Below are 12,805 nucleotides of genomic sequence, written 5' to 3'. Positions count from 1 at the left end.
GGAGGTGAACAGGATCGAGGGAACGTCGGAGAATCTAGAGGTAAGTAACACACAGGTGAGTAAACAGGTGAGGAGTCAGGCTTGGTTCAGCGAGGTGAACGGTAGATCGGACAGTGAGGGAATGAGTGGAGTGCAGAGATATAGGAGGCTTGATTAGTGGCTACAGGTGTGGGTGATCAGAATTCTGGAGATTGGGATCTGGTGATTGTCCTGGCAGGTGACTGTGACTGCAAGGATTCGCTGACAATATGATGAAGACAGTGTTTCACATCTATATTTGGAAACTTGCGTAATTATTTGTTTCATATATGGTCTAATTGCGTGAGAGGTGCTTTTTCCCCCAAATTCAGAAGCATGGATCGCAAAATTATTTACATGACCATTCAATATTATAAATATAATCAAAGCTGAATGGCATGAAAAACGGTAGGATTTTAAAGAGTAAAATTTAAAAGAGAAAAAAGGAAAATTAGGGAGAATCATTAAATTATGAATGATTTACTGCCACTGTGTGAAAAATATGTAATCCATTAAAAAGTAACTAATCTGATTACAGTGTCTTGCGAAAGTATTCATACCCCTTCATTTTTTTCACATTTTGTTCCCACACACCAAGAACTGGACTGAGATCAGGATTGACTCTGATGTGAATGTGTATTCAATGAATAGAGCTCTGATTCAGCTGGAGAAAACTCTAGATGGGAGACTAAACAAAATTGGTCAAACTGGTATGTGAATATCAAATATAGTGAACAGATTTCTTATGTGAAGATCTATCCAAACTTAAACTAAAGCAAAATGTAATAAACATGATGAGATTGTGGGAGTGTTTGTGGATTATGAGGAGGGTCTGGTCTCTTTTTATGATGTGGGCTCCAGCTCTCATATCTCTTCTTTCACTGGTCAGACTTTCACTGACAAACTCTATCCACATTTTAACCCAGGACTTAATGAAGGAGGTAAAAACTCAAAACCACTGATCATCACACCTGTTAACAAATAAATTGCTATGAAATATGAAACATGAAATGTGGAAAGATTATATGCAAGAGCATATATTTTTTTTGTTTTGTTTGGGGTTTTTTTATTTTTAAAAAGAAGTATTTGTAAATGATATGTTCCACAAAAAAAAATGTAAGTTTTCACAACTACAGGCTGGACCACGAAAACCCAAAATGGGATTTTCATTTCCACAAATGGAAGCTCAATTCTATAATACTGACATTGTTTAACCTAGTGTGCAGATTACAATTTTTTTATTTCTTTTAATTCTTTTTTTTTTATCATAATATACAATTTAATACTGAGTTAAAATGGGACATTTCCTCAGCGTAAATATTTAATATGTTTTGTATGTTCTACTGCAAATAAAATATATTAAATAATTCTGAAATGTGTCTGACATGAAGAAGTTTCTCCCCTCGTTAGAGAGGACTAATGAAGCAGCGCTGAAGGTTTCAGAGGACAGTCTGTGAGTGAGGCAGGATCGGGCTCTTTTGACACAGAATAGCACTCATCATCATGATTCAAAGGCTGATATTCATATATTTGATATTCACAGAGGATGAGCTGACAGAGATGTTCAGCAGAGAGCAGCGTTTACAAGACATTCACTGCATCAAGCCTCTGGGACACTGAGAAACGAGAGCCGCCTGTACTCAGATGACAAAGAAGCAGAAAATAATAATAATTTAACAGATTAACACAATTCATCATACATTCAGACACAGGTTATGTCTATTAGTTTATGCCAAATTATTATCTGACAATACAAACAAACTAATTAATTTATTAATATTTGCCATTGTTGATAAAGTAAAATATTGCCCCAAACTATCAAATATCTGCCAATACAGAAAACTAAATAAATATTGCCCCGATCAAACATCTGCCAATAGAAACCGATAGACTGGAAAATTTGAATTTAAGAAAAGTAAAAACAAAAAAGAAAAGAAAGAAAGAAAGTTCCATTTCATTCATCAAATGCACGTTTTTCTGTGCATACTGAAAATATGCACACTGTGTGCATTCTGCAGAAATAGTAACATGGAAGTTTTAATACTGCATCTCACAATGCAATGCTCTCAACTTTCCCTTCATTTTCCAGTCTGATCAGCCATAACCCCCTGTTTGTCTCATTATCAGACGTCCAACATTTGAATTAAATTTGGATGTACATTAGCCACATTTAACTTAAAAATTTAAAGCTGCAGTCCGTACATTTTTTGTGTTCAAAATTTATAACAAGCGAGTACACCATGAATCCATTTTCCAAACCGTGTTTTTGGCTTGTCCTGAATCTAGTGTTAATTTTGTCAGCTATAAAAATTAAACCCCGTTTGTCTCCTTATCAGACGTACTGTTTGAAATGCTCAGCACTGCATACTACATACTGCTGCACTATGGTTAAAAAAATAGTAGGCAAATAAATTAAAGTGTTAATATTTTAAACATAATGGATGTAAACCGGATTTCTGAGAGGAATCCTGTAACTGAGTCCAATTTGGAGGATTAAGGCTTGTATTTCAGGATGCTGTTGTACAAAATCAGTCCAGATTTTCCACACACATCATATACAAACACTGATCCACAGATCCACTCACTGCATGTGAATGAGACAGAAGAGTGTGTGTCCACATCAACAGATGGACATTTACATGAAGAGCGGAAACTCCAGGAGTTTGAGTCCAAAAAACAGACATTTAGAAAACACGGCGCCCTGCAGAAAAGCCAATGTTTTGATTTCACCATTTTGATTCGACTATATTGGCACCTCCATTTTTTATTTCATTTTTGAGACTTTATAGTCACATGAGTCAGAATATGCAAATTGCTACTGCTTGTCTGTTGCAAGAGGAAGTACATTCTTAGAGAGATTCTGATTGGATGAAAATCTGTGTAGGGCAGGATGATGTCATTAGCATTTTCAGTCATTTACTTAAAGTAGAAAGACTGATGAAAATGTTGAGTAGAAACAATGAAAGAGATATATGACTGAAGTCTTAAATATTGCCCAAATATGAAATATCTGCCAATATCAATTAAAAAGTAAATATTGCACAAAATGTCAAATATCTGCAAATACAGATTAACATATTTCCTGAAGCATCAAATATCTGCCAATAATTAAATAAATAAATACATACATTAAAAAAGTTGCCCAAATGTATTAAATATGTGCTAATACAGATTATAAAAAAATATATAAAAAAATAAAAGAATTTGGCCTGTAATAGTAAATGTCCACCAAAGCTGATTGATTCATCAGTAACCAGCATGACTATATATTGTGTATCCCTGATACATCTTGTTATTAATATTGGAAGTATTTTACCAGCATCAGAAAGACTGAGTAGATGATGAGTAGAAAGAATAATTATTTTCTAGACTGTTCATCTCACATGAATGTACAAAATTTCAACATTTAAGTGTAAAACTTTTACTGTAAGTAAGTATCAGCACCAGAACAAACAGACAGACGAAGCACTTATAAACGTCTGTAGACAAATTTATTCCATTTTCAACAAGAAACACAGTTGATTTCACTCTGACACGCAGCGTCTCTCCAGAGCGAGACAAGACTCGTGAACATGAACAAGAGCTTGGCGTGTAGATGAGTGACGTCTGTACACCCGCCAATGAAAACTAACATCTGTACAGAACATTAAACATGTTAAACAGCACGCACGTAACAACCTGCTAGTCATTACACGTGCGTGTTTTCATTTAAAACAACAGTTCACCCAAAAATGAAAATTTGCTTAAAATGTACTCACTCTCAGGCCATCCGAGATGCAGATGAGTTTGTTTCTTCATGGGAACAGATTTGGAGAAATGTAGCATTACATCACTGTCTCATCAAACTAGTTACTTGAAAAAAGTAATCTGATTACGTAACTCACGTTACTTGTAGTGCGTTACCCCCAACACTGAATGGATGTGAATGGGTGCCGTCAGAATGAGAGTCCAAACAGCTGATAAAAACATCACAATAATCCACAAGGAATCCACACCACTGCAGTCCATCTGTTAACATATGGAGAAGACAAAAGCTGAAACAAATCCATCAAGACGTTTTTAACAAAAATACGAGTCCATAATCCACAATAAAGCTTCCTCCAGTGAAAAAGTGGTCTGGTCTGAATCAGGAGAGAAATCTGCACAGATCAAGCACCGTTTACAAGCCAAAACAGCTCTAAACAAATATGTGAGAGATGATGTGAGAGACAACAGGAGAAGCACTTTTTCACTGGAGGAAGCGTTATTATGGACTGAGTCATATTTAAGCTGCATGCAACAATTTGATGATGGATTTGTCTTGGCTTCTCAAGATGTTAACTGATAGATTGGAGCGTTTTGGATTATTGCGATGTTTTTATCAGCTGTTTGGACTCTCATTCTGACGGCACCCATTCACTGCAGAGCATCCATTGTTGAGCTACATTTCTCCAAATCTGAAAAGAAACAAACTCATCCTAATCTTGGATGGCCTGAGGGAGAGTAGCAAATATTTATTTTTGGGTAAACTACTGCTTTAAAATTGAGCTTCATGCACCGTGAAAAATACTGTCATGGAGAAACATCAGTATAAATGTGTTCAATAATCATTTTACTGAAATATAACTCCTAATTTCATTAAATACCACAGATACAGTAAAGTTAACAGTGGTCAAGTGTTAGTTGCCTGGTTAACACAGTGGAAAATCAGTGAGGTTGTTCAGGTTAGTGGAATGAACCCAGTCTGAAACATACTTTACTCGAGTACTAATGCAAGAAAAAAAAACAACCACAGAATAAAACCACTAACAAGTATTTAGGCCTAAGTTTTAGATTTATGTATTTGAATTGCATATAAATCTTCCATCCGTTTGAATTACACACTTTTAACAACCTAAGAAACTTAATGTGATGCATATTTGTATAACTGAAACAGATCAGATTTCTGTAATAGTAAAACTGAATGCGTTTTAAACACAATAACCAGCTTTATATATTTATCATCAATAAATCATTTTTTTTCCAATCTCATACATTTTAACTCCGTATTGCTTGTTCCACAGCTATTTTAACCATCTTCATACTTTTTAATTGAAAAATACTATAATTTTCACATTAAACAGATTTATGCTGATTCTATGCTCTATCTATCTATCTATCTATCTATCTATCTATCTATCTATATATCTATCTACAGTGGGAAAAATAATTATTTGATCCCCTGCTGATTTTGCAAGTTTGACCACTTACAAAAAAATTAAGGGTCTATATATGCGCATTATAAACAAATAGATGCAATCTTTTTGGAATGCAGAAATCTGACCTTTTCCATTTATTTACATGACAAATATACATCACATTAAGTTTATTAGTTTGTTTATATTAAAACTCTGTAATCCAAACTGTGCAATTCAAATTCATAAATCTTAAATTTGGGCCTAAATATTTTCTTGAGCATTAAAGCGTTTGCTTTTATATACTTTAGAGTATGTCTCGGATGCGTGTGCTGATGTTTACTACTTTAATCTACGATCTAACACAAGAAAGCACTCTTTGGTTTAGTGAATGAATCCCTTTTGTGTCTTTTGCTCTATTTTCTAAATTATATAAATTCCCTAATACATTTCCAAACACCATAAGCTAGTCGACTGACAGTGGGAATATCGGATTATACTGATTTGAGTGTTTGCTACATCTTTAGTGGTCAGGCTGTGTGTGTGTGTTTGCTACATCTTTAGTGGTCAGGCTGTGTGTGTGTGTGTGTTTGCTACATCTTTAGTGGTCAGGCTGTGTGTGTGTGTGTTTGCTACATCTTTAGTGGTCAGGCTGAATGTGTGTGTGTGTGTTTGGGACGGTCGTCTCGGAGGGGTTTATGTGAGTCCGATCTCCTCGAGGACGCTGCGGGGAGTCTCTGCTTCCTGTGGGAGGAAGATCAACACTTTCCCTGATCACACGCTCAAGCATCCAAATCACGCGAAAACACAACACATGCAAACCCTGAAACTCTGCTACACACACCAAATACTCCATACCCCAACACACAAATTCATTCAAATGCTGGCTTTGTTTTAGTTAATCCAAACTGTGCAATTCAAATTCATAAATCTTAAATTTGGGCCTAAATATTTTCTTGAGCATTAAAGCGTTTGCTTTTATATACTTTAGAGTATGTCTCGGATGCGTGTGCTGATGTTTACTACTTTAATCTACGATCTAACACAAGAAAGCACTCTTTGGTTTAGTGAATGAATCCCTTTTGTGTCTTTTGCTCTATTTTCTAAATTATATAAATTCCCTAATACATTTCCAAACACCATAAGCTAGTCGACTGACAGTGGGAATATCGGATTATACTGACTCCAAACGATGAGAGGATCGCATATATTTGATGAACTGAAGCAGCACGGTGTGTGTGGTACGCTGATCGTCACAGCAGATGTAAAGTAGGATGTGTCGCCCAGAGCTCAACACATTTCTGCAACTTCTTCTGCTCACAAAACAATCACATGAGGAAATATTGAGAAAATCACCTTTAAAGTTGTCCAGATGAAGTTCTTAGCAATGCATATTACTAATAAAAAATTAAGTTTTAATATATTTACAGTAGGAAATTTACAAAATATCTTCATGGAACATGATCTTTACTTAATATCCTAATGATTTTTGGCATAAAAGAAAAATTTATAATTTTGACCCATACAATGTACTGTTGGCTATTGCTAGAAATATACCCCAGCGACTTAACACTGCTTTTGTGTCACAAATATACTAAACAAACACTACAAAATTCAAATGTTGGCTGTTTTTGCTATAAAAGCCAAATATTTATCAACAAACACTTAAAAAAAATCAAATGTTTGCTTTGTTTTTGTTATAAAAAAAACTATTTACTCAACAAATAGTAAATAATTCAAATAGCTTTGCTTTGCTTTAGTTCTAACAAAAACATATTTACCAAACAAACACTAAATAATTCAAATATTATCTTTTTTCCTGTTAACAAAAACCAAATATTTACCAAACATAAACCAAATAATTCAAATGTTGGCTTTTTTTTGTCATAAAAAAAAACGATATTTACTAAACAAACTATTAACTATGAACACTATGTGATTCAAGTGTTAGCTTTATAATATTATTTTTGTTTTTTTTATTAAAAAACAGTATTTACTAAAATCAAATAAATATTATGTTTAATATTATTAAAACCATTATTTACCAACTAACTCTTAATCATTAAAATTTTGCATGTGTTTTTGTTATAAAAACAAATATTTATATATTTATCAATAAACACGTAATAATTCAAATGTTGGCTTTGTTTTTATTATAAAAAACAATATTTATCAAACAAAAACTAAATATTTCAAATGCTAGGTTTGCGTTTTATTCTAAAAATATATATAATATTTACCAAACAAACACTAAATGATTCAAATTTTCGCTTTGCTTTTGTTATAAAAAAATCTAATATTTACAAACAAATACTAAATAATACAAATGTTACCTTTGTTTTTGTAAATAAAAACTTTTTTGTTAATAAAAAAATACTAACAACAACTTATAATTATTAGATAATAATTCAAATGTTGGATTTGATTTTGTTATAAAAGTCAGATATTAAATATTGACCAACAAAAACTGATATCTGTATATCTAAACAAATACTGATAATAACGGATAAAACTTTGTGGATATTATAAAAAACAATGTTTATAAAACAAACACTAAATAATTACAATACTGGCTTTAAGTTTTATTTTAAAAACCTATTTTTTGCTATAATAAATTTGCTAATCAGTGTAGCTTTGCAGATTATCAGTATTTACTTAGCATTCATTATGTAAATATGTAGATTTTTATCTTTTTATACTTCTCAATAATTCAAAAATGTTTTTCTTACTGTAATACAACTCTTTCTGCAAAACTGAATGTATTGCAAATCTATGCAGGATTTCCTCAACAACTATCATTTTATTTTCATTAACACAGTCAACACAACATATTTAACAAAACCTTTTTGAAAGGCAAAGCACCTTTTAGAAGATATAGTGTAACACGGACATCACAAACACAAAAAGTCAAAAGACAAGGTGGAGAATGAATTTCCAATCGTGTACTAGGGGTGCTCCGATTGATCGGCTACAGATCACTATCGGCCGATAATCACGCTGAGATGATTGATCGGCGGTCTCTAAAAAGGCCGATCTCAAAAAAAACGATCTCAAGCTGATGACGCTGCCGTGAGAGGTTTGTCACGATATGCAGCGGCACCGTCTCAGTCTCTGTCAGGCGGGGGTGAAATAATTATAATATTTTATTTCTTCATTAAATAACTTATAAAGTAATTTGAAAACCTTGTGTGAGACCAACGTAATTTCACAAACAGCGCGAGTGAATCACCGCGCTCCCTCTTTCTTTCTCAAAATACGCAACTGGCTTCAAATCACCACACATCGCGTCTGTCTATAAGCGAGCTGCACGCTACACAGTTGACACAGGAATTGTCACTTGCACAATCGAGGCAGTGTCACATCGTCACTAAAGTTTATAAATTGCATTACTTTTTAATTCTTGCCAGTGTTTAATCATTCAGCGCTCGCGCGCTCTCCTGGAGACCTTGCACTCATGCACACTCGCAGTGCACACACATAACGCCAGGTTCACATTAATTTGTTTGCAGTGCGAACGTGGTGGGTATTTTTTCCGCGCTCATGTTAACGGATTAAAGCGTTCACACTGCACACGGTTGCGGTCCGGCAGTGCATTCAGGAGCGGTGCGTCTGCAGCAGTGCAGAGATCGATTCCGTTGCAAGCGCTGAATTAAAGTAACAGCGCATTGTTTGCAGTAAATATGAACATGGATTGACACGAAAATGTAGTAATTAAACCATAAATGCATATTATTAAAGTGAAAGAGCACTTTTAGATAAACAAGGCAATAATAGATGGCACTCGTGGAGGTAGGAAAACACAGTTCTTTATGAACCGCAGGATTGCTTGTAATAAAGATTTCAATGCAAAAGGAAAGGCAGTAGAGCTGACTATTTCTGTCAATGGTAAGTTTGTGATAACGTAAGAAAAGTAGTTTAATTGTTTGCCACTTGCTTGACCAACTTAGTATATAAATCTAGACGTAAATGCAAAAGTAAAACGCATTGAATAATGTGTTGCTTATATTTATTGTGCTTAAACATGTCTGTGAAAGACTGTATTACTGTACTGTGTAAAAAAATTAAACATGTCTGTGAAAGATTGTATTACTGTACTGTGTAAAAAAAGAATTGCAATGCTGAAAAAGCACTTCCAGTGACAGTGTTTGGATTTGAAATCAAAATAAGGATCAGTAGCGGACTCCCGTGTGAAAGCTGCTTCTCCTCTCACAAGAGACACCTAAGAGGGGAATTTCCCCCATTTTCAAAAGTGAAATTCAGGCCCTGAATAAATGTCTAAAAATCCTGATTGGAGTATCACACTAAATAGTTATAAATGATAAATGAAGGCTTTAAAAAGATCGGTATCGGATCGGCAGATACTGCTTTCTGTGATCGGTGATCGGCCTCGAAAACCCTGATCGGAGCACCCCTATCGTGTACGCTGACCAAGAGGTGACAACTTTTGATTTAAATGTCTTCTATCAAATAAAAACAGTGTGCTAAATATACATTTGCAATTATTTTATAGATTATCTGCTGGCGTGTCGTTCGGTGCCACCCCTCTGAGCTCAGCAGGTTTATTTGATATGTATGAAGCACATGGAGACGAGCCGAGCTAAAATTATCCTGCGAGATCTGAAAATAATCAGCATGTGGGCTGCCATGAATGACTCACTGATGACACGAATACATTTACAACACACAGAACCGAAGCAGAGAACAAGCTGAACTTACTTTGGCATCCTGAACATCATCGGGCCAAAAGATAGGGGAAAAGAGAGATAAAAATTGCATAAATGAGTTCAGTCTGTAAAAGGGTTTTAACAGTTTTTAGCCACAGCAAAACATTTTTAGTACCAGAAGGAACTGTTGAAACATCAAAGATTAGACTAATACAACGACTGGTTAACATTAATCAACCTACGACACAAAGACGCTTCAGATGTGGAGCAATTTGATGAAAGATCACAAAGAACTCGATATTTACCAGCAAACACCAAATACTGTAAATGCGGGCTTTGTTTGTAATAAATGTAAATATCTACCAAAAGACATTAAACAATTTAAATATGGGCTTTGTTTTTGTTATAAAAACTCAATATTTACCAAAAAACATTAAATAATTTAATTATGGGCTTTTGTTTTTGATATAAAAAACTAAATATTTATCATAAAATACTAAATGATTTAAATGGTGGCTTTGATTTTGTTATAAAAACAAAATATTTACCAAAAACCATAAAATTATTTAAATATGGGCTTTGTTTTTGTTATAAAAACTAAATATTTACTTAAAAACACAAAATATTTAAATATGGGCTTTGTTTTTGTTATTAGAACTAAATATTTACTTAAAAACACACACAATATTCAAATATGGGCTTTGTTTTTAATATTAAAAAAACTAAATATTTGTCATAAAATACTAAATTCAAATGTAAGCTTTGTTTTTGATATAAAACTAAATATTACCAAAAAACAATAAATAATTCAAATGTAAGCTTTGTTTTTGATATAAAACTAAATATTACCAAAAAACAATAAATAATTCAAATGTTAGCTTTGTTTTTGTTGTAAAAACTGAATATTTACCAAACAAACACTAAATATTTCAAATATTACTTTGTTTTTGTTATAAAAACTGAATATCTGAATATCTGAAAACTGAGTTTGATGGCAATAAAGCTCTTTCTGATTCTGATTCTGATTCTGATATATACCAAACAAACACTAAATAATTCAATCATAGCTTTGTTATAAAAACTAATGTTTACCAATGTGCAATTCAATAAATTATTACAGATAGTGTTGATTTTAAAAGTGCACATTGATTGAACTACACAGCAGCAAATGGTGAAATCTTGAACTGGTTTTATTTAAAGCAAAAATATCATTTAACATCAATGAATCAACTTAAACATTAATTGAGACCAGCAAAACTCATTTTTTGGGTTAAATCAGTCAGTAAGGGGTCTTTAAGGTAACAATCGCAGGTTACTACTTTCCCAGTGTCGATTCAACACATTAAACCTAAAACTCTGACAAAAAAAAGTGCGTAGTTTGCAGAAAGCACTTTGGTTCTAGGCCAGGTGAATTGATTTTTTTTAACTAATTGATTAAACATGAGTTTGGCTCAGTACTCTGCTCTTAAACGCCGGGTAAAGACACAAGCATCCCAGCACTGCGCAGATGAATCTTTAGCGTTCGCTTTCCTCAAAGAGTCTGAATCATTTATGATTGCTGATCTGCAAAGATTCCCATCTGAATTAAAACCCAATTAGCATTCGGCCCTGCGGTGAAGGTCCAGGAGGAGGCTTCGACTGCTGACAGTCAGCAAGAACAGAAATCAACCTGATATACTGTGTATATATATATCAGATAAAACAGACCAGACCAGAGGAAGTGACACACAATCTCATTTCAGTTTCACCGCCTTTCCTCAAAATCAACATCAAAACTATTTACTTTGGTAATTCATCTTTCATCATTCATCAATAATAACATGATCCACTTTTGAAACGACTTTGAGTCTGACATCGACATCGCTCTGACATCGAATCACGTTAACAAACAAAAACACATATTTATACATTTTAGCAAACTTACATTTGCACTGTATGTGTTAAATTTCACCAAACATATTATCCTACTTCACTTGGAAATTTGCCATATTGTGGATGTAAAATGAATTGCAAATAGATGAATCTCACAAAAACCATGGCCAGATCATATTTTATACCAGTCTATATATATATATATATTGCGGTAATATGAAAATAATTGCATTATGCAAAAAAAAAAACAATAGCTGTAAAAGTTTTTATGCAAAATATTAATTTCTTTTTTCTTTCTCTTTGATTTTCATGTAAAATATCACCCAGACAGGTTTCATGAGCTCTTCAATCATGACTAAAGCAATAAACACAAGCACACACGTCTCTAAATTTCACACATTTCATTTGTTTATTTCTACAGTGTTACAAAACTCACATGATTCTACATTCATTCAGGGTACAGATCAACTAAATCACGACTCATATTCTCTGTGTGATGAAAGAGATTCAAAACATTCATTTTATATCACTAAACAGGAATACGTTTTCAAATCAATCTATATAAATATTGAACAAAATACACTAATAGATTGTATTTGGAACACTGAAGTGCAAAAGTGTTTCTAGTGTAAAACATACAGCGGCCCAAAATACAGTTCACTTCACTCACACTTATAACTGTATGAACATTACAGAAACCTCACTTTTCTTCATTTGAAGCCTCAGTGTGTTTTCAGCTGCTGTTTTGGTGATTTTTCGTTGGTTCTTCTGTCATCTGATTGAGAGTTTAGTTTTTTTTATCCAGTAAAAGTTCTTTTAGTGTAAATGTACAAACGCCCAGCTTCAGCTGGAGCTTCTCGTGTCAAATCTTGACTGGTTTTTATCAAGTAAGCGTCAGAATAACTGCAGTAATATCTCCAGATGAACACTTACTGGACTGAAGCAGCTCAGCTTTACTTGATTCTCCATCAATCATGTTTTAGAGTCTCAAATCTGATCATCAGGATCTTTTGAGGAGCGTTTGTTTCCAGAAGCTTTACTTTCACTGTTCCTCAGCGGAGGAATGATCTTCACAAGCCTCCAGAACATCTCACATCT

The 12,805-nt window shown here is 33.6% G+C and overlaps 1 protein-coding gene across 1 annotated transcript in view; it reads right to left on the bottom strand.

The window, feature by feature from the left end:
* Positions 1-5,784: 5,784 nt before the first annotated feature.
* The window catches only part of LOC107694436 (AP-1 complex subunit sigma-2), a 29,839-nt gene continuing 22,818 nt past the window's right edge, over positions 5,785-12,805 (bottom strand). The window contains exons 5-6 of the mRNA XM_016494133.1: positions 9,888-9,896; positions 5,785-5,915 (exon numbers count right to left, since the gene is read on the bottom strand). Of these exons, the coding sequence (XP_016349619.1) occupies positions 5,868-5,915; positions 9,888-9,896 (57 nt within the window). The 3' untranslated portion in view covers positions 5,785-5,867. The remainder of the gene's footprint in view (positions 5,916-9,887; positions 9,897-12,805) is intronic.

The sequence above is a fragment of the Sinocyclocheilus anshuiensis genome, unplaced genomic scaffold (genome assembly GCF_001515605.1).
Source record: "Sinocyclocheilus anshuiensis isolate Anshui unplaced genomic scaffold, SAMN03320099.WGS_v1.1 scaffold1826, whole genome shotgun sequence".
Classification (NCBI taxonomy): domain Eukaryota; kingdom Metazoa; phylum Chordata; class Actinopteri; order Cypriniformes; family Cyprinidae; genus Sinocyclocheilus; species Sinocyclocheilus anshuiensis.
The sequence above is the reverse complement of the archived record's forward strand: the minus strand, read 5'-3'. Positions and strand labels throughout refer to the sequence as shown.